A 24,048-nucleotide genomic window follows, 5' to 3' on the forward strand; every position below is an offset into this window, starting at 1 on the left:
ATATAAGCTAGTCAATTAATGTTTTTATTCTGACTTGATTTTACTTGCATTATAGGTTGTCGTATTAGTTTATTTACAGTTGCTTGCACCTTTTCAGTTTATTTTAATTCTGAATCAGTTGATCTTTTTTAAATAGATGCTTTTACAAGTGAATATATTTGTGATTTGGGCTTTATGTATTTTCTACATTTACCTTCCTCTCAAAATGAAGTCACTTGTGAGGTAAGTAGCTTTTTATTTATAGTGGCTTTCTCCTTAAATTAACTCTTCTGTGTTTTCTCTCCACTTTCAGATCGATTTGGGCTAATCCACCAAGCTCGAATTTCTGCCTCTGTTAATGCCATGAGAGTTCTAAACACAGGAACAGAGGTCGAGGCAGCTGTGGCTGATGCTTTAGTAAGACCTGTTCCTTTGATATACATTTTTAGGTGTTTTCAGGTGTACGTTCTAAAACTAAAATTGTTTCCAGTTACGTTGTTTCAAATTTTTGCATTTGCTGTTTATTAAACATAATGACTTGATGATGCAAGGTGAAAACAGATGTGAACATTTGATAGAATCTCTCTACATGTTACTTTAGGAACAGTAAGTGTTTTGGATGCTAGACTTGGCAGTTCATAAGCTCCTAATCATTTTTGAAGGTTTAATAAATCAGTGCAAAATTGAATTAATATAGTGACAGATATCATGACTGTTTTCATAACCCAAGTACAATTTTCAAAATGTCAATTTGCATTCAACATTGCCTTTTTTGAAATACATGTCTGTTTGCTTTTGCTTCCTTGTTTGTCTGGTAATACCTTCAGCTGTTAGGAGACTCCAGGAATAAGGTAGTTATCTACTTGCTTTGTGTATGGCCATCTTATACACTAATCAACAGTCATTCATGTTCTTCATTACTGTGGCAGACCTTAAACAGAAATTTAAACCACCACTTACATTTTCAGTTCTGATATGCATAGCATTACATTTTTTTTTTTTTTTAAGCATTATCATGAACTCTGTCAACATACATCTTTAGCAAGTTTATATCTTTTGAATGTTTTGGAATAGTAAGGTAAAAAAAAAAAAAAAAAAATGATCAAAAGAGAACTATAAGATGATGAATCACATTCCAGCTTTCATTTCCTGATTATTTAGATCTAAATATGTAAAGAACGCAGTGGCGGGCCGCGTATTTGGTACCTGAGCCTTCAGTGGGGACTTACCCGACTTAATCCACCTCTTAATACCACTGTCGCAATTATAGAAACAATCAATACTATACAAAAATGCAATATAACAACGCGTGGCATTACAGAGAGAGAGACGCATTTCACATATGGAGGGTGAATACTATTTTACTAAAGCAAGGTCCAAACCTCTACACTACAACCTACATAATCATGTTCAGAATCAGTATTTGTCTAATAACATGACACAAACATAAATTTTTATAAAATACAACCTACTCACCAGAGATGCAGACTCATAATGTGCACCGCTCCTCAGAGGCTGTAATCCAGTGGTACGGCTCGTATTCACTGGTCTGGAAGTGGAGAACAAACTCTTTCCCGGGCTGAGACAAGCTAACTAGCTTCGGGGTTGGCCGACCTTCTCTCACGATGTCTAGCTTTTCTTGAAAATGGATTTTTAAGTATGTCCAAGACCAAATAAATTTCTCTTCCTCCGTAGGCATAAAAAAAGTCTAACTTTAATGTATTAATATGTGCGAAGCGTTATAGACGTGTTTTGCCAGTCAAACTTGGCTGTAACAGTTTCCCTCTGACCAACCAATCAGAGGACGGAAAAATGCAGATGCTATTTCTGGACCAGCTAGCTGCCCTGTGAGGTGAATTAGAAATCTGATTGGTTTAAGATACAGACCCATGGCTAATATTCTTTTGGATTGCTTTGGCTTTTCCATCAATTTGGTAGAGGGTAATCTTAAAATGTTCACATTCAGAATATGGTTCAATTTCCCCACCAACCCCCGACATGATGCTATTACGGTCATGCTTGATCAAAACGTACTGTTTCCTGCATGACGTTTCATTACAAGAGAACAGAAATATTGAGTTGTGCATGGTGATTTCTTCTTCACTAACCCCCTTGAGTGGCTAACACTTTTTTTTAAAGTTATGTATCAGCTTTTGCAGCATCTGTTGCTCTTTTCACAGCATAAACCTATAAGAAGGCGATACGAGTCTCCAGGGATTTACTCGGATGACGATGCTAACAGCGATGCATCCAGTGCATGCTCTGAGCGCTCATACAGTTCCCGTAATGGAGGGATACCACATTACCTACGGCAGACAGAAGATGTTGCCGAGGTGCTTAACCACTGTGCCAGCGCTAACTGGTCTGAGAGAAAGGAAGGACTCTTGGGCCTGCAAAACTTGCTTAAGAGCCAGCGCGTCCTTAGGTATGTCTAAGCTCTATATAATCTGTATATACATATAGTGTAACTCTCGTAAACATATGATAGAGCTGCTTTACATTTTTCTTTAGCTGTTGCATCATTGTCATTACTATAGAATTCACTGTAGTGATGCACGCTAATTGCAGTTTCCTTACCTGTGTACATGTACGTATTTGGCAGTCGAGTGGAGATGAAAAGATTATGTGAAATCTTCACAAGGATGTTTGCAGATCCTCATAGCAAGGTAACCTACAGAACCATTGGCATGTGGATTTAATTATTTACTAACTTTGTATTAAAACAAATCTTGCAGTGTTTTTTTCTTAATTTTTATTTTTTTTAATTTAAACAATTAGCAGAAATGTTCCAAGCACAGTTCAAGAAAATGTTTCGAAAAGCTCTTTGATGTCGACTAACCGTGTGTGTTTTTATTTGCATGTTCTGCCTTGGTCTGGATGTTAATAACAGAGAGTAAGTGAAGCTTGTCCCACTGTTAATGTACATTATACTGGTTAAACATTCATTATAGCATCACAACTATCGTACTCTTAACTTCAGATTGCTTAATTTTGTTCGTGTTTATCATCTTTAATACATCTTTTAATACATTTGTTTAGGGTATGCGGATCTACTTAATGTATTTTGTGTCTTAGGTGTTTAGCATGTTTCTGGAGACTCTGGTAGACTTCATCACTGTTCATAGAGAGGACCTTCAGGACTGGCTTTTTGTCCTGCTCACTCAACTCCTAAAGAAAATGGGAGCTGATCTCCTCGGTTCAGTTCAGGCCAAAGTCCAGAAGGCTCTGGATATCACTCGGTTAGATGCATCTCTTAATTTATGTCTGTGTTATTGTTAATGCTTGTTTACTGTGTGTCTAATGTTTCATTTTTGTTTTGCAGTGAGTCTTTCCCATTCGACCAACAATTTAACATCCTTATGAGGTTTATTGTTGACCAGACGCAAACTCCCAACTTGAAGGTACATACGTTTATAGTTAGATTTTGTTAACAGTAATTGTTTGTTGTTTGGGCTAAATGTATTGAATGTTTTTTTTGTTGTTGTTGTTTATTTTTGCAGGTTAAAGTAGCCATCCTGAAGTACATTGAGTCATTGGCAAGGCAGATGGACCCCGGAGACTTTGTGAATTCCAGCGAGACAAGATTAGCTGTGTCCCGCATCATAACATGGACAACAGAACCCAAAAGCTCTGATGTCAGAAAGGTATGTCTCCACTAATGGATATAAGTAATTATTTTAAAGCTTCATATATAACCATTTTATATATACTATTCTTTTATTTATTTATTTATTTTTATTGATTTTTGTTTAAATTTGCATTTAAGACAAATATGGGACGATAGATGATTTATTTATTTTTATTTACATTTTGATTTATTAAACAAAATGTATGTGCTTGCTTTTTGGCCAAATGTGGCCTGTTAGATTTAAAGAATGAATAGCTCTGTTAGTCTACTCTTGGTTTGAGTTTCGGGTTTCATTTGTGAGGGCTGCATTTGTCGTTATAAATGATACATTAGCATTTATGGTTTTCGGCAGATGCCCTATAGAGTAACTTCTAATTCAACACAGACTAAGAACCCAATTAGCTTAACTATTTTTAGAAACAAAATTGTTAGAAAAAAGGGGTTTTCTTTTTTAAAAGTGCTAATTGAAGAAGTACATGAAGTGGAAGTTTGTTACAGCTTTGTGATAGAAGAGAGAAGAGTCTTGAAACATGTCTTCCTTACTGAGAGATGGTGGGACCAGTTGAGCTAGAGGGGTGCTGGTGTGCTTTTGTCATGGTAGGTGAATATTAATGTGTGTTTAATTTTATGTGAGCAGCTACAGGAAGCCAGTGGAGGGAGTGTAGCAGTGGGGTGGTTTGAGAGAACCTGGGAAGGGAAAAAAAAAAAAAAAGTTACAGTTACCGAGGTTGAATGTCTTTTAGAGGCAGACCGTCCAGGATCAAGTTGCAGTAGTCTGCAGTAGTAATGTTGAGAAAAAGACAATCATAGACAATACAACAATTTGGAATGTTATGAAATGTAAAGGGATGACTAGTGTATTAACAAGCAAACATGAAACAGGTTAGCAAATATTGTATTGTATATATTTTGCTCCCCTAAAAATTTTAGTGGTCTGCCAGAAATAGTTCTATGTTCAGGGTTGTTTAACAAATGGCAGTTGTGATTATCTATCGTCTCATTCATATTTTGATTTCATATACATACAGTGGGTACGGAAAGTATTCAGACCCCCTTACATTTTTCACTCTGTTATATTGCAGCCATTTGCTAAAATCATTTAAGTTCATTCTTCTTCCTCATGAATGTACACACAGCTCCCCATATTGACAGAAAAACACAGAATTGTTGACATTGTTGCAGATTTATTAAAAAAGAAAAACTGAAATATCACATGGTCCTAAGTATTCAGACCCTTTGCTGTGACACTCATATATTTAACTCAGGTGCTTTCCATTTCTTCTGGTCATCCTTGAGATGGTTCTACACCTTCATTTGAATCCAGCTGTGTTTGATTTATACTGATTGGACTTGATTAGGAAAGCCACACACCTGTCTATATAAGACCTTCCAGATCACAATGCATGTCAGAGCAAATGAGAATCATGAGGTCAAAGGAACTGCCTGAAGAGCTCAGAGACAGAATTGTGGCAAGGCACAGATCTGGCCAAGGTTACAAAAAGATTTCTGCTGCACTTAAGGTTCCTAAGAGCACAGTGGCCTCCATAATCCTCAAATGGAAGACGTTTGGGACGACCAGAACCCTTCCTAGAGCTGGCCGTCCGGCCAAACTGAGCTATCGGGGGAGAAGAGCCTTGGTGAGAGAGGTAAAGAAGAACCCAAAGATCACTGTGGCTGAGCTCCAGAGATGCAGTCAGGAGATGGGAGAAAGTTGTAGAAAGTCAACCATCACTGCAGCCCTCCACCAGTCGGGGCTTTATGGCAGAGTGGCCCGACGGAAGCCTCTCCTCAGTGTAAGACACATGAAAGCCCGCATGGAGTTTGCTAAAAAACACCTGAAGGACTCCAAGATGGTGATAAATAAGATTCTCTGGTCTGATGAGACCAAAATAGAACTTTTTGGCCTTAATTCTAAGCGGTATGTGTGGAGAAAACCAGGCACTGCTCATCACCTGTCCAATACAGTCCCAACAGTGAAGCATGGTGGTGGCAGCATCATGCTGTGGGGGTGTTTTTCAGCTGCAGGGACAGGACGACTGGTTGCAATCGAGGGAAAGATGAATGCGGCCAAGTACAGGGATATCCTGGACAAAAACCTTCTCCAGAGTGCTCTGGACCTCAGACTGGGCTGAAGGTTTACCTTCCGACAAGACAATGACCCTAAGCACACAGCTAAAATAACGAAGGAGTGGCTTCACAACAACTCCGTGACTGTTCTTGAATGGCCCAGCCAGAGCCCTGACTTAAACCCAATTGAGCATCTCTGGAGAGACCTAAAAATGGCTGTCCACCAACGTTTACCATCCAACCTGACAGAACTGGAGAGGACCTGCAAGGAGGAATGGCAGAGGATCCCCAAATCCAGGTGTGAAAGACTTGTTGCATCTTTCCCAAAAAGACTCCTGGCTGTATTAGATCAAAAGGGGGCTTCTACTAAATACTGAGCAAAGGGTCTGAATACTTAGGACCATGTGATATTTCAGTTTTTCTTTTTTAATAAATCTGCAACAATGTCAACAATTCTGTGTTTTTCTGTCAGTATGGGGAGCTGTGTGTACATTCATGAGGAAGAAGAATGAACCTAAATGATTTTAGAAAATGGCTGCAATATAACAAAGAGTGAAAAATTTAAGGGGGTCTGAATACTTTCCGTACCCACTGTATATGTACATGTGTGTATATTATATTACTTGTGTAGCGGTACATGTATTTGTACCGGCGTTTTTCGGTACAGGGCTTTCGGTTCGGTACACACGGTCTGGTACCGAATGCGATCCTTTTTACGTGTGAAACATAGTTACAATCTGAATTTCCCTCAGAAACGGATTAAGTGGCGGACTGCAAGTTTGTTTAGTCTCTGCCTCGCATAAATTTTTTTTTTCCCCAGTACATGGCTGTCGGTTTGTTATACCGAATGCAATCTGTGGAATCTCTGCCTTGATCTGCATTTTTTTTAATCATTACAGTATTATTATTAAAATTCGCAAACATAACAATACCATGGGTATAAAAATGAAACTAGAGTTAGCATAGTGTCACTGTGGCTACTCATTTCGTACCGGAAATAAGACACATGCCCCCCCAAGACACAGTTGAATAAATCATATCTTTAGAAAAGTAAATGTTAATGTAAAACACACACACATACACACACACATACACACACACATACACACACACATACACACACACATACACACACACATACACACACACATACACACACACACACACACACACACACACATACACATCTGTATTACCCAAAAGGGGTTTAACAAATGTAAACTAATTTTTTAAAAATCCCAGCTTTTTAATTTGTCAATTTAATTGATTACTCCATTTAATCAATATAATTAAAAAGTTTATTGCATTTATTTGATTTATTCTATTTTTATAAAATATTAAATTTATTTAACCAAGCAAGCATTTCAAATGTTGAACACAAATGTTCATAATAATAATTACCAAGGTGACCACGGTACTTACCAAACCGTGAATTTTGTGTACTGTTGCACCCCTAAAATGTATATATGTATATTCACAATGCATTTATCTATAGTTGGGTAATGTAATCTGCTGGAGAGTTCGATAGTGCAAGATCTATACATTTCCCCCTGTTAAGAGTCTCCAGTTGGCATTCAGGCTTGGTTATTGTCTTATACTTGCGCTGTGGCCTAGACCCTTCATAACTGGACGGGTGAGGAGTTTTCAGGCAGGCCAAGTACTACAGCTGTGCTTCCCGGAGAGGGTAATCTGGAGGAAAGGTGTAAGCAGGTAGTGCCCACCTGTCGGTTTAACTGCCAAACAGCTCACCCCACGGCCTCTAACCCTAACCTGAGTGTAATGAGCGTGACCTTTCTGACTCTAACCTGCATCTCAATGCCTTACACAACTATTTCTAAGCATCACCACTCTTAAATTGTTTGGATACAGGGCAGGGAGGGTTGATATTTACAAAATGGGAAATTGAGTAGTATAGTATTACGGAAACCCTACAAATCACAAGGGTGATCATCTTTCTTTCCTTCCTAACACAATTCTGACAAAATAACTCATGTAAACTTCATGCATGTCTGTGTGTAGGAGCTTGTGAGCTATGATGGGACATTTGCATCAGAATGCGTACGCTTGCACACAATATTCATCAACTTTTGCTCAGTTTGTGAACAGCTTTGTGGATTGCCTCTGATGATTTCCTTTCTGTATAACTTTAATAATTACTTGTCAACTTTATTGTTTTTTAAATGTTTGCTTAGTTTAGACTCTGCGTGTTCATTGTGTGTTTTATGTTGTGTAGGCTGCCCAGGTTGTGCTGATCTCTCTCTTTGAACTGAACACACCTGAATTTACTATGCTTCTTGGAGCTTTGCCCAAAACATTCCAGGATGGAGCCACCAAGCTCCTCCACACCCACCTGAAGAACTCCAGCAGCACAAGTGGAGTGGTAAATGCTTATATTTTGTCCTATTTCTGAAGCCATGAATTTATTAGATTACTCACTTCCCTCATTATAGTTATTAGCCCTCTGTTCATGTTTTACAGGTTACTTAACATTCTGTCATCATGTATTTTATTATTCTGTGTCACAGGTTGTCTTGATGTTTGCTTTTCCATGTGTGTACCCGAATACACGTTTAATGTGGTTTTTTTTTTTTTTTTTTTTTTTTCTTCATTCAGAGTTCTCCCAGCAACACAATTGGCCGTACACCACCCAGGCATCCATCCAGCAGGACTAGCCCCCTCACCTCTCCCACTAATTCCTCTCACACTGGCCTTTCACCAAGGTAACTTGTCTTTCCCCTTTTCGTTTAGCAGGCCAATAATGCATGAGTGTACTTTAGTAATGGATGTGTAATGGACACTATACTCATGGCAAATCACACATTCTTGTTTTCTGTAACCTCTCTCACTGTACCTTTTACTGCCTTTAAAAATAAGTTGACGTTCTCAAATGTACGTAAAAAAAAAAAGTAGGTGAAATTCGCCAGTTTTTTTAAGATAGGTTAGCGTTAACTATTGTTCTTTTGAAAGGCATGTTGACAGTTTATGGGTTTCTAATCAATTCTAAAACTCCATAACTTACATAGCACAAATGCCAATATTCCAAATATATCTTTCTTTCTGTTCTTCTTTCCATACTTTACTGGTGTCTACACTTTACTCCTCTCCTGTCCTCTATTTCTACTACTCTTCTATGCTCATTCTTCTGTCCTGTTATTTCATTTCTCTTGTCTGTCTGTTGTATTTCTTCTCCTGCCCCATTTTCTCTCTCTCTCTCTCTCACTTTGGCTGATCTTTGGGCACAGTCGGTTGTGGGGTTGGAGTGTCGATGGGTTCTCAAAACACCCAGCACCTCCTTCATCTCAGCCCTCAGCCCCTGTCCCTTCCCTCAGGGCCCTGCGCTGCGCGTTCTCCCCCAGGTAATTCAGCCACTTGGCTATTATTGCGGGGGGGGGCAGCATGGGTGCTAAGACCCCGCCGACTCAGGACAAGCCCAATCACAAAATTTTTGGAAAATTTATTGTAAGAGTAAGAATTTAATTCTGAAAAACAGCCTGGAAACCTTTAGTCAAGTGAAATATTTAGAACACCATGGCTCTATAGTCCAGCACATTGGTTCTGAAAATGAATAACATTTGATTCTAGTTCAGCTTGTGCTGAGGAGTCCTGAGAGTCCTAAGAATTCCTCTATAACCTTTTGTCTCTAAAGTAATGCATGTGCTTTTTAATGAACTTCACTTCAGCCTACTGCACATACTATGCCCACTAATAACAGTGACATTGTGCTTTGTGTATGTACAGCATAACACTGATTTTTATTTTTTCTCTTTTTTTTTCCCCTGGACAGTATGCTGGAGTATGACACGGAGAATATGAACTCTGATGAAATTTACAGTTCACTTCGTGGCGTTACAGAGGCCATCCAGAGTTTTAGATATCGCAGTGAGGAGGACCTCCACGAGCCAATAAGACGTGAATTTAAGAAGGATGATGGGGTAGGTGTTTTCTGAGCTTGCGTAGTTTTATGTGCAAATGCTTTTAATATTTATTCTGTAATGGTTCAATATTTGTAAGAATTAATGTCAATTTAAGAACCTTATTGTTACTTAAGAAGATACATAGTTATGTAGACAATAGTCCATAATGTTTCTTCAATATTTAACCATTTTATTTAATTCCAGCAACAGCTTTAGCAACAAGTTTGCATATACAGTAATCCCCCGCTTTACCGCATTTCAAATCTCATGCCCTCGGTTTATCGTGGGATTGCATTTTCCACATAACTAATTTGTTTGGCTGATTTTCCCGGTCTCTCGCAGATAGCATGATAGACCAAACAACTTATAGGGAATTGTTTTTATGGAGGTTTATGTTGAAATAATGAAATTTATGAATAAAAATATAATTATTAATTATAAAATTAAGTAAAATGTTAATACAGTACTGTATACATAAAATAGCAATTTGGGGGTGGAGTCCGTTTATTGCGGGAATTTTTGGAATGTAACCACCAAGATAAACAGGGGATTACTTTACTTACATTGCATATACTTGTGTTTTCCTCCAGGTTGGCAGGGACTCTGCATCACCTGGCTCGGATTCTCGGTTGGGTTTGGACATAGTGGAGGGCGGCCGCACTGCATTGGATAACAAGACGTCTCTGCTCAACACCCCTTCTCCACGCTCTTTTGCTGGTCCAAGGACACGAGAGTTTACTCCGTATGGATATGGAGACACCATTGGGGGTTACGATAAGAGTGCTTTGAAGGAGGCTGTCTTTGATGATGACGTGGAACAGTTCCGTGATTGTAAGTTTGCACTCTGCCATTCATTTCTGCGCTTTTCACCTTGTCTGTTCCATACCACTTTATATGTTCATTGCTATCTGTGAAGAATCAACACAGCAAACTTTATAGGGCATGAAAAATCCTCATGCATCACACATTTGTCTACCCTTAAATATCATTCAGTAGCTCATTATAACATGCAATGCATGTGTAATTAAGGCATTTAGTTTTTTACTACATGCTATTTGTGTTGCAATGCACATTTTAAGACATTTAGCCACAAACCAAGCAAAACATTCAACCACTTGCAAAAGACTTATTCGAGTAGATGGAATGCTTTAAAATGGAAAGGAATATATGTCGATGAAAACTATAAAGAAAAGAAAAACAGTTATTGGAATTCTACAAAAACTAAAAATTAAATGAATTTCTGAGTGAGTAAGAAAAGCAACATCTCCATTTTCTCTTGAGAATAACGAAGTTGTTCTATTTCATTTATACTCTTGAAGGCATGACGTTTTAGTAGGGGCTCAAGGGGGTGTCTTGGATTTCACCTAGTATTAGTCATCACATCCGTACTGTCCTCCCTCCTCCTCTCCTTCCCTCTCTACAGGCCGTCGACAGCAGTGCAGTGAGAACAAGATGGTGCTCTCCAAGGGCTTTGCTCCTGGTAAAGGCAGACTCAATAGAATAAGTTTACTCCTCCGTGCAAGACTTTTCTGTTTTGTCCATTCTCAGTTTGCTTCATTCCATTGTTATAACCATTTACTGCATCTCATCTTTGGTGGTATGGCAGCTACTGTGCTTGCAGTGCTTGAGTCACTAAAATCGTGTAGTGACTTAATATCATAGGACTTTTCAGTGGCTCTTTATTACTGCATTACTTTTTCTGCCTATATATCATTTGCTTTTTAGCTGTAGGCACAAACTAACAGAGCTTTAACCTGGATTTCGGTCTTTTATATTAATAGAGTAACATCTAGCTGTACAACATGTACAATTAGAAGAAAAATACTAATCCTATTTGTTTAATAATATTTACTATATGGTGTCTGCTACAAATGGGACCCAGTAGCTTTCATAAATTCAGGTCCCTTCCTTGATTTTTCCCTCTATTTTAACTGAATTTGATTTGAATGACTTAGACTTGGTGGCTGACTTGCTGAAAGAGCTGTCCAATCACAATGAGCGAGTAGAGGAGAGAAAAGGGGCACTGGTGGAACTACTGAAGATCACCCGAGAAGACAGCCTAGCTGTGTGGGACGAGCATTTTAAAACCATACTACTGTTGCTACTAGAGACACTTGGAGATAAAGATGTAAGTACCTGTACCTTTTTTTTTTAAAAATGAATTTGCACTTAACATGTTGCTGTGATGTTCAATTGTGTACACATGGATCACAGTCCACATTCTGCTCTCTTATAGCACACGATTCGAGCTATGGCTCTGCGTGTTTTAAAAGAGATCCTAAGGATTCAGCCAGCCCGCTTCAAGAACTATGCAGAACTCACCATCATGAAGACATTAGAGGCTCACAAAGACTCCCACAAAGAGGTTACAAACACTTTCACGTTCTTTTAGTCATCATTTTAATTGTATAATGCCGGAAAAGTTGAAGCCATTTCTCAACCTTTATTTTTGGACAACCTTCTTTCGTTATTTTTTGGTTTTATGTGTACCACTGTATACTAAAATTGACTTAAAAACAAAAACACCTTATATCAAAATAAGCATAGACCTTATTTCGGAAAAGCAAGAAGCTTTCATAATTGAGTCTACTCATATGATTATTTAAATAAATCAATCCAGCCTTTCTCTGAAAATATAATTAAGATGGCAATTAAGCAGCAGGTCTCTAATCCCAGGTAAAGTTCAACACCTGCACCGGTGAAAACAGAGCACCTAGTTTTCAGTGATGTTCACCAATCAGGCACCTAAAACAGATGAATAAATTAATGAACCATGGGTGTACACTTGGGCTTTTAAGATAAGCACCATAACAGTTTATTTTGTACATCCACTTGAGTTGAAGAAATCCGATTACATTTAATACTAGGTGTATAAAAATGGGTTGCAGTCTTCTAACTTATACAATACAAAATTAGATTATTTTATTTAAGGAAAAAAGAATTGGATTAAACAAATGTAACCTTATTTAAATCTTCTACGCTCTCACCAGGTGGTCAGAGCTGCCGAGGAGTCTGCATCCACACTGGCTGGTTCCATCCACCCTGAGCAGTGTATCAAGGTGCTGTGTCCCATTGTGCAGACTGCAGACTACCCCATTAACCTGGCAGCTATCAAAATGCAGACAAAAGTTGTCGAAAGAATTGCCAAGGATTCTCTTCATCAGCTGCTACCAGACATCATTCCTGGCCTCTTACAAGTGAGTTTCTAATGCTATTATCTTTGCTATCATTTATACTGATGAATCAGAGAAAATTAGGTCATCATCTTGCATTAACTGTGTGAAACTGGATCTCTGTCCACGGGCACTGTGTATTATTTGTTTATACTCCCTCATCTGGCTCACATAGCTATCGGTCCTAACTATCCTTTGACTTCGGTGTGTGTGTGTTTATCTAGTGCTGTCAGTTAGTATTACAGCCTATGTCTCTCTTTCTGCAGGGTTATGACAACACGGAAAGCAGTGTTCGCAAGGCCAGTGTTTTCTGCCTGGTAGCCATCTACTCTGTTATCGGCGAGGAGCTGAAGCCCCACCTGGCACAGCTCACGGGCAGTAAGGTACAATCTTCTGCTCATCAGTTTAAAGTTCTCTGACCTTCTTCCCAATTTCTTTCTTTTTTTTTTTTTTTATCACTTTTGCTATCTGTTTTATCACATTTGCATTAGTTCCATACCATGACCAATTGTTTGACATGGCTTAAGCAGATAGACAAGGGTCGTTAAACACTCACTTGGTTAAACCAAGCCAGCTGTCATAGTCTAAACTCCCAGCATTCCCAGCTAGCTTTACATCATAAAAGCATTCTGGACTACAATTATGTGATGCAGAAGTTATTGTATTAGAACTGTAAACATTGTGTTTAATAATCAAAACAAACAAATTAAAAACTTTGCTTTTTTTTTAATGATGTCTAGCTCTAGATATTACCTGTAGTAGTAATTTGATGATGATGATGATGATGATGATGATAATAATAATAACATGACAGATTTATATCAGTATTTTCAATGTTTTCTCCACAGATGAAGTTGCTAAACCTGTATATCAAGAGAGCCCAGACGACCAACAGCAACAGCAGTAGCTCATCTGATGTGTCCTCTCATAGCTAATGCAGAAAGCGTGCTCATCAATGTGCTGTATTCAAAATGGGATCTTACTGGGATCCATTTCCATCAGTATTCCTTTTCACTTCCTGTTTCCTTATTCATCTTCTGAATGTAAAAAAAAAAAAAAGTTTGAAAGTTTCTTTAGAGTGGGTTATAGGGATCACATCTTCACATTTCTTTTACTTGATATTTAACATTAATGTAATGTGGTCTTTTTAAAAAATCTGTAGTGTTTGAGATTTTGACATTGTTTTAAATAGGGGGAACAGTAGTGTAAGTTAAATGTCACTTGAATCTGAGTTAGTGGAGGATCATTTGGCTGGCCGAGTGATTTTAAATGTGATTTGAAAAGATCAAGTGTCATTTTAAGGTTAAGCTAAAATGACAACCAAAAATGTAGGACTAAGTGTAAACATTTATTTAAATTTGTATTTAAATACAATGGCCTGCCACCACCCGCACACCATGTAACACAGAAAAGCTCTAAAATGTATCCTTTATGTTTGTAATTGAAGGCTGTTTTAAAGTCTATGGATTTTTATTATGATTTTGCTTTACTTTATGAGGATGTTAAATGCCTTTTTTTTTTTTTTCTTTTAACGAAATGTTTTGCCCTGCATTATGGATAATGGCACACATCAGAATACTGTGTATATTCCTCAAATTATCTCTTTCAAATTTACAGTTAATAGCCATGCAAAAAAGACAATATTGCATAGCAAATTGCATGAAACCTCTGCCCAGTGTTGGACAAAGTCAGTACAGAAATATAAGATTCCTAACCTACTCACGTCAGTTATTTGTGCACAATTGCAATTCCACAATGCACGTAGGTAAGGTTTGCTGTACATCTTAAATAACAAGCTGTTGATTTGACTAAAATCAAGTATTTACAGTATTTGTAAAAATCATTGCTGGATAGACTACTACATAAATCCAAACGCTAAAGGCCCAATATCTGAGAAAATGACAATCTAATGAAATTATAAAATGTAAATGATTCATTATTTAAAGGTTGTACAATGCTTGAAATTGAGAATTGTTTCTTGTCATCCATGAAAGTTGCTTAACTTTATTGCTTTAAAAGTAAAACGATCCAGAGCATCCTGAGTCAAAATCACTGAATCAATGGTTAGACTCCTGAACCACAATCCCACCCAGACCCAGGTCTATACTGATCCTGCTGCTTGAAGACTTCACTTAAATGTATAGATGCAAACAAATGTGCAGATGGCAGTGATTCCTGCTTTGAAGGACAATTAAATGGTGGCAGAAACTTTAAACACTACCATGCATATTTAGTTTTCTCATATTATGTTTTGGACACTCAAGACTGTTGGTTTTAAGTGTGCACTCTGACTTAAATGTGAAAATATGTGAAAAGTGCTATAGATACAGTGCATGTGTCTATAGACTGTGAATTTCCTTTAATTTGGCATAAATGAACAATAGATGCATTGTTTAATGGCTGAACCTTTTACCAATTTCTTCTGCAGCTTTTTGCTACCGGAGGCTTTTTTTGTACATAAGCTGTTAGAATCGAGAAAAAAAAAAAAGCAAAACACACTGGTGTTTTGCACTCTTTTGCACGTTAGCAAATAGCCTGCATGTTTTGAAACACCCATCTTGTGCTGCAATGATTGGCCTTGTTACAGTTTTTGAGATTTTGCCTCCTCAGTCCTGTGGTCAGTCTGTAAATACAGTATTAATGCTTTTCCCAAGCAAAGAGGCATCCAAGTACAAAAACGTACACAGGGCTTAAAGAGGTGACCAAAATGTCCTGTTTGTCTCCCCATTAACATGTTCAATGTAAACTTTGGGTGAAAGCATCCTAGCTTTCAAATCATTCTACATAATGGTGCTTTGGGCTTTTGTGTGGGTACACCATGTGTGCCTACCTTGGTAATATTCAGCTTTTTATGTGGAGAGGCCATTGGATAATCATGGCCTGACTTGGAAAACACTTTCATATTGTTTGAATTTGGTCCAATTTGAAACCAAGCCAACTTTGAAGGGAAACTTGAGTATTAGTTGATGAGTGGGTCTCAATAATCTGTGTGGAAATGTGGGGCCACTAAAAGTATTCCAACAAATTTCTGTTTTCTGCACGTGTTCTAACTTTATCGTGTAACACTAATGTGTATTTATACATTTGAATTTTCTTTTACCATGACTGTACAGTTGTGCTTTTTTTTTTGTTTTTCTTTTTCTTTTTTTTTTAAGGGCCATGTGTGGAAGATTTGCAACCTGAACCTGTTTGCCCTAAAATAAACCTGAAACCCTGACCATAATCGTGTGCCTGTAGTTTTGTGTTTTGACTGGTTCACACAATTAAAACTACTTTTTTTTCTTTTCAAAACTGCCACAAAAAACTTTTTTTTTTTCTTCATATTTTAACTTAGGTTTTCATATGGTGTAGTTGTAGCATAACCTTTAATAATGTGCCTTAAATTCAAGAATAGTGTAGGTGAACTGTGGCACGAAAAAAAACAGCACAAATGCGAATCCTAATACACGAACCATGAACACTTCCCTGCTACATAGTCAGGCAGTACTCGGGTCTGTGGCTTTCAAAGGTCGCCTGGCTGGGTTAATAAGGTGGACGTCACCAGAATAAATACACTCGAGCACCTTAGTTTCAATACACGACGGCCAGTCCATGGTTTGTGTTCCCTCCTTCTCCTGAGGATACAAACCTGTTGTAGCTCTTTCTCTCTCTCTCTCAGCCAGACATGCTCCACCTGAATGCTCAGCCCGCTTGTTTGAGGTAAGTTTCGGTCCTGTGGCTTTTACTACACAGTCTCTTCTTTCTCATGTTCTCTCATTGATCGTTGATGCTGAACTTTTGATGTCAATAAATAGCGTTAAGAACAGTTCAAGGAAATTTGTGTTTTATTCTATGCTGGATAAATACAGATACGTATTCGAATTGTTTCTCGAAAGGAAACGTGTTCTCTTACTGGGATTTGGTCAAACACTGCACGATTATGTTGAAATGTATGTATTAATTTTAGTAGAACAACCCAAGCAAAACTGAATTACATATGTAGCTTTATGTTCAGAGTTTTCATCATTAAAAAGACGAGGCTGTAATTAGCACCACATGTGTTTCAACAAAGTGTTGAGCAAAGGCTGTGTTTACTTACATGTCATTATTTGTATTTTTTTCGTCATAAATTTGCAAAGATTTCAAACACTTTTTTACGTGGACATTATTGGGTATTGTTTGTAGAATTTTGAGGAAAATAATGAATTTAATCTTATTTGGAATAATGCTATAACATTAAATATGAATACTTGCACTGTATATGAACAAATAAGTGAAATGATGTAATAAAATAAAGAAGGAAAAACAATATCTTTCCAGTAGGATTTATTTTCAACAACATGGAAAAAAAAGTGTGCATTATGTATATTTACAATCAACGTCTATTGTATTAGGAACACAACAGAAGACCACAGGTTGCACTACTGTTGAACAGGAGTCTGAGGTTGTTATGAACACAGACTTACAGAAGGTTTTAAGTCTTAAATTCTGCCTATGTCCTCACAAATCTGTTGCAATGTCAACAGCTATGTAATGACAGAAACTCACTTTCTAATGAAATTAATAAATGGAAATGAATGAATATTTCTTAGAGAAACAGTAGCGCCACTGTTGAAGACTGGACTGGAGCAGCAGTCGGTCAGATCTGAGGCCAAACTGCCCCTCTTTCAATATATCTTGTGTGCGGCCACTTCTCCAGCTGTCAAACTGCATGAAGAATCTCTCACCTACCTCAACCAGGGTAGGCGATTTTCCTCAGACACACACTTTCTTATTTAAAAAAAAAAAAAAAAAAAAAGACCCCTTTCCCATATCATTGGTTACTATGAGCTTTAAAAGTGGATACAAAATTGTATTTGCATATTATTTAATCTAAATGTTGAAAGAAGGAGGAAATGGGTCACACCTTTCCATAAAACTGTTTCTCATTCACTTGTCTAATTGTTGTCCCTGAAAATAAAGGGACTATGTAAAATAAATGGCTAATCAACTGTACATGCAAAATGTTTTGTTAACACATTAAATTAAAGCTGAATGTCTAAATTGCATCTTGATCATTTTCTTTTTTCAAAAGCACAATGGTGGTAAAAATAAATGTATTTTAAAACTTACAACGGTTCTTTCAATATCCAAATGCATATAGACCTGACTGTTTGTTCAGATGAACTTGGTTTATTTTATAAATATTATTTGAGGTACAGGGTTGGTTGAGGTTCATGGTGAAATTGACTCACCACTGCTTTATTTTAATGTAGGTCAGTCCTACGAAATCCGTATGCTTAACCGAAAACTGTTGAACGGTACCCATGAAAGAAGCAAATGGGTAAAGGTAAGTTAAAGGTTGTCTGGTGTATGTGTTTGGGTTTATTTTGTTGTTGTTTTTTTTAACTGGTCCACTGCTGTGAACTGATTTCATTATCTGTTTGTATATCTTGGGCAGGTGACTGCTCAACTGTTTACTGGAAATGCTTTTCCAGATAAGAACCAAATTTGAATTTCATTATGATCCCTAACTATAAAAAGCATCTTTCCAAAAAACCCACCTTCCTAGAGATTTAACAGTTGAAACTATTTATAATAAGTAAAGAATTTGCAAAATGACTGTTTCTTTAGACAATTGGATATGCATTTATAATTTTTTTATTATTATTATCATTTTCCATGTTTAATTTGCCTTGTTTTTTTTTTGTTTTTTTTAACAAAAAGGATGCAACAGGTGACATTTTTGAAAGTGAGCACTAGTAGCTAGTTATAGCTACTAGTTGTTTGCTTTAAAAAAAAAAAAGTGATTCTTCCATTCATATGTAAATAAATTTACATTTGTTATGATTCCTTTTTTTTTTTTTTTTTTTTTTTTTTTTTTTTTTTTAAATCTATGCAGTAACGTGTACCTTCTGTAGTTTATCGTAATGGTATTTAGCATTGATGTATTCCATAAAATCTTTACAAGGATTATGCCATTCCCTAAGTTAAAGCTAGTTTTGTCTCTTTCCAGAGCACCGTACGTGTGTTATTTCATGATCGGCGTCTGCGATACAGTGAGTACCAGCAGTTGGAGGGCTGGCGCTGGAACCGGCCAGGGGACAGAATTTTGGATTTTGGTGGGTATCCATTAGTGTTTATATAGTTCAGAAAGAGTGTTTTTCCAATTGAAGTTCCCAAGAAAGTTCTAACATTTTAATAGATTGTTCAAGACATAATTTTAAATCTGACAAATGATTTTGAATGTCTGCTTTAGAAATAGTAGTTTAATATACCATAAAAATCCCATCTACCTTTATTCAAGTATAAAAATGCTTGTCAAATCTGATGGTGTGTATTGTACAAAAAGCTGGTATGTTGCTTTTATACAGATACTACTCTCTCTGTGGGGATAATAGAGCCTCAAGCTAATCCACTGCAGCTTAACACTATTGAGTTCCTTTGGGAGCCTATAAAAAATGCTACAATATTTATTCAAGTAGGTTTCTTTACGAAAATTCAAAAAGTAAAAATTTTACTTACGATAGTAACACTGACTTTAAGGCTGGATTTTTTTAAATATTATTTATATTTTAAATTTAGGTCAACTGTATTAGCACTGAGTTTACTCCCAGGAAACACGGTGGCGAGAAGGGAGTTCCCTTCCGGATTCAGGTAGATACTTTTATACAGAATGAGCATGGAGAATATCTGGAGCAAGTGCACTCTTCCAGCTGCCAAATCAAAGTCTTTAAGGTATAGTTAAAAACTATTGCCTGTGTATTGCTAAATATGTTATATTGCGTCAAATTCATATTTCCAAATGCACAGGGCTTCAACATGATGGCGTAAAGTATGAGGGCTTGTTCACTGTAATGTTTTGTTAACTCGACTCCTTTCACTGTTGTCCAGCCAAAAGGAGCAAGTCGCAGACTAAAGACGGACAGAGAGAAGATTGAGAAAAAGAGTCCTCAAGACAAAGAAAAATATCAACAATCATTCGAAACTACCATTCTTACTGAGGCAAGCTATGTAGCAGGATTTTGACTTGCTACTTTGAAGTTTCTCAATGTATAGTGTTTGAAGGAATGGGGTCAAATATACACAAATAGCAACACAATTTACCTCTGGCTAATAAGTAGCTCAGTGGTTAAGGCATTGGACTCTGGATCGGTAGGTCACAAGTTCAAATCCCAGCACCAACAAGCTGCCACTATTGGGCTCTTAAACAAGGCCCTTGACCTTCAATTGCTTGGCTTTAAGTCACTCTGGATAAGGACATCTTCCAAATGCCATGAATGTGTTTTAAAAGATATTATGGGAAAACTTTTTTTTCAGTATTTTTAACTCTCTCTGTCTGCATCTCTCTCTTGATCTCTCAGTTGTTTCAGTCAGGCACAGACAGCAGTTACATAAGAGTAGAGACATTGATATGTGAACAACAAATAGAACATGTTCAAGGGTTTCTCACATCAGTGAAGGAGGCAAACAAACATTTCTTCCACATTTGCAGTGTTCTCCCTGGCCAGATGAACCATTTATCAGCATTGTGAGCAGCAGCCTGTTTCCCATGTGCAACATCTCTACTTCTCAATACTTTACAGATGGGTAGGTTTTCCCCATGATTAACCAGTGTTGATTTCATCCACAAATTCATTATTTTTTGTCAGATTGTTTATTTGCAATTGAAAATCTAATGTCTGCTTGTATATGGGTAATTATAAGGAATTTACTGCAGTACATTTTGTACATTGTGGCAAAATTGTTTGTGCAAGATTGTTTTTTCCACACAATGAAAGAGAACTGATTGCAATAAATCATCATACATATGATAACTTTTGTAAGTTAAACAGGTAAATGAAGCTCTGTGTGGTATAAAATGTGGATTGAGGAATATTATAAGGTTCATGTCATACATATTTTCAAATGGACTGAGTTAGCCTTTGTGACTAAACATCTTCACTTAATGTGTATTGTGTATACTGGATTCTGGATAAGCAACTAAGCCAGCCCTTTCACCTTGATAGAGATGATGCTGACTGCTCTCCAACCCAGCAGAGGGAGCTATTCCTGCCCAGCTGCTCTGCTGTAAGTATGACAAACTGCTCATAATGTTAATGTACTGCTGTTTACTGACAGTGGATGCTACCTTAATTACAGGGCCTCTTCTTCTTTTTGCAATGTAGCAGCTTGTGCCATCACTGTCCCCTCAGGAAGCACAGGAGTGGCTTCACCGGAACAGGTTCTCATCATTTTGTAGGCTTTTCTCCAACATCTCGGGTAGGAGTCTGTATTCTTTTTCAGTTGTATGCAAGTTTCAAAGATCCGTACAAGACTATCTATATTTTATATTGATTATCTATTGTAGGTGCTGATTTGGTTACGATGAGCAGAAATGACTTTGTTCGGATCTGCGGCCCTGCTGATGGGATCCGTCTGTTCAATGCCATTAAAGGGAGGTGGGTCTTTTAAAGGACAAGTTTCATATAAGTTATTTCCAAACGTGTTAAACGAAGCCTGTAACTTTACTTTGTTGTCTGGTTGTATAATATGCTTCTTTTATGCTGTAGGTGTATTCAGCCACGCCTCACAGTGTATGTTTCCCTACAGAAGATTAAACATCAGCCAAACAGCAAGCCAGGCAGAGATGATGGTAAAAAATAAAATCATGAAATATAACAAATTTTACAAATGGACAGGATTGGATTATATACAACATCATTTATGAGTTCTCCCTTGTTTTTCTTTATTCTTATTTTTCATAGTGTACCATGCCTTGCCTTTGGAGCACTTAACTCTGTTTGAGCTCACAGAGAAGATAGCAGGTCTATACAGTGTTCCAGTGCAACAAATCTGCCATGTTTACAAACAAGGGCCAATGGGGATATACGTCCTGGTTTCAGATGAGGTGAGATCATGTCCCAGTGGATTAAACAGTCAAGACATTCTGCCTAAAATGATAATCTGGGCAAATGGTAGCTCAGTGTTTAAGGTGTTGGACCAAAAGCTTGTGAATCCAAATTCTAGCTACCAAACTGCTACTGTTGGTCTCTTAACCAAGACCCTCAGCTGATCAATGAAAAAAAAATTAATAATTGTAAGTCGCCTTGCAAAATGCCATAATGTAAAAAAAAAAAAAAAAAAGAATGTAAATATAATCCGAATTAGTTATGCATTTTGTACATTTGTAATGGATTTTTAATAACTACATCCTGAGATGCTGTATTCTACTAATACAGCAGTTTACTAATAACTTAAAAAAAAATTATTATTATTATTATCACTGACAATCGAGTAGCTATAAACAATTTGTTGCTCAGCAGGTTTTTTAATTTTATTTTATTTTTTTATTTATTTTTTATTTTTTTAATGCTTTCATGGTACCTGGAAAGTGCAAAGTCCTCTGTCATTTCCATTTTGCTGAGTTTGAGCACTTACCTATGGAATGTACCGGCTGTAACCAAATGCTGACACTAAGGAGTTTAATTGTCTACTAGCATTATTCTGTGTTAAACATCAACATGTTTTTGTGATCTATTTATTATTACAATTAAATTGTATGGCTCATCCCTCCTTAAGTCCTTGTGAGTAAGCTGTTATTATAGAAACAACAGCATATTAGAATTAGTACAATAAGATAAACTTATGTAAATTGCAGCTGTCACTCTTAAATCTGTTCTGTTCTAGAAAATTAATCAACGCCTTCTAACCAATCAAAAAAAGTAACAGGATTGCATAACACTAAATATATTATTTAAAGCTTATTGGATGTACAATTAAAACCAACTAATTATGAATGCACCTCCAATAATGAAGGTTCGAGAATTTTGCAGGAGCAGTTGTGTTTATATCGTGTATATATTAAACCTAGGTAAAGGTCTCTATTACAGGCAGTTTTTTAATGTCATGTTTAAGATCAGGTTGCACCAGCATTATTAGTAAGCAATAATAACTGGATCATATATTTGAAATGAACTAGGGTCTCTCAAATCAACCATATTTTGTTTTTATCCTGTAATAAGACTTACTCATACTCCTCTTTTTCAGATGGTGAAGAATTTCACAGAGGAAACAAGATTCATAATAAGTGCTCTAAAAGGTAATTCCAAGCCTTGATCCTACATTTTCTCAAGCTTTTTGTCGTATAAATCACCACACACAATTACTTTAGTAATACACCAGTAAGGTTAGAGTTTACATACAAGTATATATTAAACAATACCTGATATAAATGTTGTGTTTAGAGTTATAATTAACATTATAAAAACTGTTGTCTCCTGGTTTGTAGTTAATACTGACTGTATCTGTTCCTCAGTGATGATGGATGAAAGTAACGAGGGGTACCATGTTATACTGAAGTGACCTTAGATCAGACCTGGAGGAACATTGTTTTTTTCCCTCTTTATTTATTTATTTTTTATTATTTATTTATTTTTACCCTCTTGGCCCTGTTTGGTAATTTATAGTAATGTGCCACAATGCCATCATTAAGGCAATATAACAGTTTTGAACTGATATCAGTAGTACTGCATCAACTGTGTAACATTACAAGAAGATTATTGGCATTTGACTTCCAGGACTGATGCTAAAAAAATTTATGCAGCGTTAAACAATCTCATTATGCTGCCCAGATAGTTGATAGTTTAACTCAGGTCAACTGTGCAGTTTGTTTTTTTGCACTGTAACACACTGTTGATTTTTACTTTTTTGATTTGATTGTTTTTCTTTTTTCCATTTTGTTAGAGTTGTCATTGTAATTTTTCTTATTATTAGCTATTTGTATTTTAAACAATGCATTGTAAATAAAATTAACACTCAGTTTTGTGTTAAGAATGTGTAGGTTTTATTAAGATTATATTTAAAAGATCAATTCAACTGTTTATTAAGCAGTTGTTACCATTGTACCTTTGTGGATTTTTAAATAAAATGTTTTGCTCTGTATTTTTTATTTTAAAATTACAATTATGCATAAAGTGAAACTATTTAATGATTAGCCTAAGGTAGAGCTGGTCAATCTAGGGGGGAGGTCATTTGGAAAAACCTTTGAAAAATAATGACCAGTTTCATGTCTCTCATTAGAGGTCACTTAATAGCTGTATTAGGCACTGAAATCAATTGTACAATAAAAAATTTATCTTCTTCTTTTGGCTACAATGGTACAATCTCTCTGTTAGTTTTGCTAGATCTTAGTGCTGTGTTCGACACTATGGATCATGACCTTCTCCTGGATCGCTTACAGAATTACATTGGCATTCAAAGACAGGCATTAAGATGGTTTAAATCCTACCTGTCTGATTGTTACCACTTTGTAGAATTGAATGGAGAACTCTTCAGGTTAATGCAAGTA

General features: G+C 36.7%; 2 protein-coding genes across 46 annotated transcripts in view; both read left to right on the top strand.

Moving 5' to 3' along the window:
* Positions 1-15,984, top strand: part of clasp1a (cytoplasmic linker associated protein 1a) — a 55,287-nt gene extending 39,303 nt beyond the window's left edge. For 10 of the 42 annotated variants that reach the window (XM_083535815.1, XM_083535817.1, XM_083535778.1 and 7 more), the window contains 17 exons: positions 293-396; positions 807-830; positions 2,160-2,404; positions 2,582-2,645; positions 3,055-3,218; positions 3,302-3,380; positions 3,480-3,623; positions 7,908-8,054; positions 8,288-8,394; positions 9,459-9,606; positions 10,179-10,419; positions 11,012-11,068; positions 11,544-11,716; positions 11,825-11,953; positions 12,579-12,785; positions 13,028-13,144; positions 13,610-15,984. In XM_083535815.1, the coding sequence (XP_083391941.1) occupies positions 293-396; positions 807-830; positions 2,160-2,404; positions 2,582-2,645; positions 3,055-3,218; positions 3,302-3,380; positions 3,480-3,623; positions 7,908-8,054; positions 8,288-8,394; positions 9,459-9,606; positions 10,179-10,419; positions 11,012-11,068; positions 11,544-11,716; positions 11,825-11,953; positions 12,579-12,785; positions 13,028-13,144; positions 13,610-13,696 (2,237 nt within the window). In that variant the 3' untranslated portion in view covers positions 13,697-15,984. Of the gene's footprint in view, positions 1-292; positions 397-806; positions 831-2,159; positions 2,405-2,581; positions 2,646-3,054; positions 3,219-3,301; positions 3,381-3,479; positions 3,624-7,288; positions 7,385-7,907; positions 8,055-8,287; positions 8,395-8,916; positions 9,031-9,458; positions 9,607-10,178; positions 10,420-11,011; positions 11,069-11,543; positions 11,717-11,824; positions 11,954-12,578; positions 12,786-13,027; positions 13,145-13,609 lie in introns of all 42 variants that reach the window. The other 32 variants (XM_083535781.1, XM_083535777.1, XM_083535785.1 and 29 more) reach the window with 10 other exon arrangements.
* Positions 15,985-16,147: 163 nt separating this feature from the next.
* On the top strand, positions 16,148-23,642 carry tfcp2l1 (transcription factor CP2-like 1). 4 transcript variants are annotated; one of them, XM_083535876.1, is made up of 15 exons: positions 16,148-16,460; positions 17,333-17,481; positions 17,996-18,069; positions 18,736-18,841; positions 19,094-19,200; positions 19,305-19,457; positions 19,614-19,724; positions 20,215-20,309; positions 20,729-20,789; positions 20,891-20,981; positions 21,070-21,160; positions 21,272-21,354; positions 21,467-21,609; positions 22,749-22,800; positions 22,990-23,642. In XM_083535876.1, the coding sequence occupies exons 1-15, from the start codon at positions 16,426-16,428 to the stop codon at positions 23,061-23,063; spliced, it is 1,425 nt and encodes a 474-aa protein (XP_083392002.1). In that variant the 5' UTR covers positions 16,148-16,425; the 3' UTR covers positions 23,064-23,642. The 4 variants fall into 4 exon arrangements, with proteins under 4 accessions (XP_083392002.1, XP_083392001.1, XP_083392003.1 ...); XM_083535875.1 differs by having other exon boundaries at positions 16,149-16,460; positions 20,888-20,981; XM_083535877.1 differs by having other exon boundaries at positions 16,150-16,460; positions 20,888-20,981; positions 23,017-23,642.
* Positions 23,643-24,048: the final 406 nt, after the last annotated feature.

The sequence above is a fragment of the Silurus aristotelis genome (genome assembly GCF_946808225.1).
Source record: "Silurus aristotelis genome assembly, chromosome: 3".
Lineage (NCBI taxonomy): Eukaryota > Metazoa > Chordata > Actinopteri > Siluriformes > Siluridae > Silurus > Silurus aristotelis.

Excerpts from the sequence above, each read along its gene's own strand:
- tfcp2l1 (XM_083535875.1), top strand. The coding sequence starts at position 16,426 with ATGCTCCACCTGAATGCTCAGCCCGCTTGTTTGAG. Across the intron at positions 18,070-18,735 it reads AAAGAAGCAAATGGGTAAAG|AGCACCGTACGTGTGTTATT; the intron begins GTAAGTTAAAGG and ends GTCTCTTTCCAG. Across the intron at positions 18,842-19,093 it reads GGACAGAATTTTGGATTTTG|ATACTACTCTCTCTGTGGGG; the intron begins GTGGGTATCCAT and ends GCTTTTATACAG.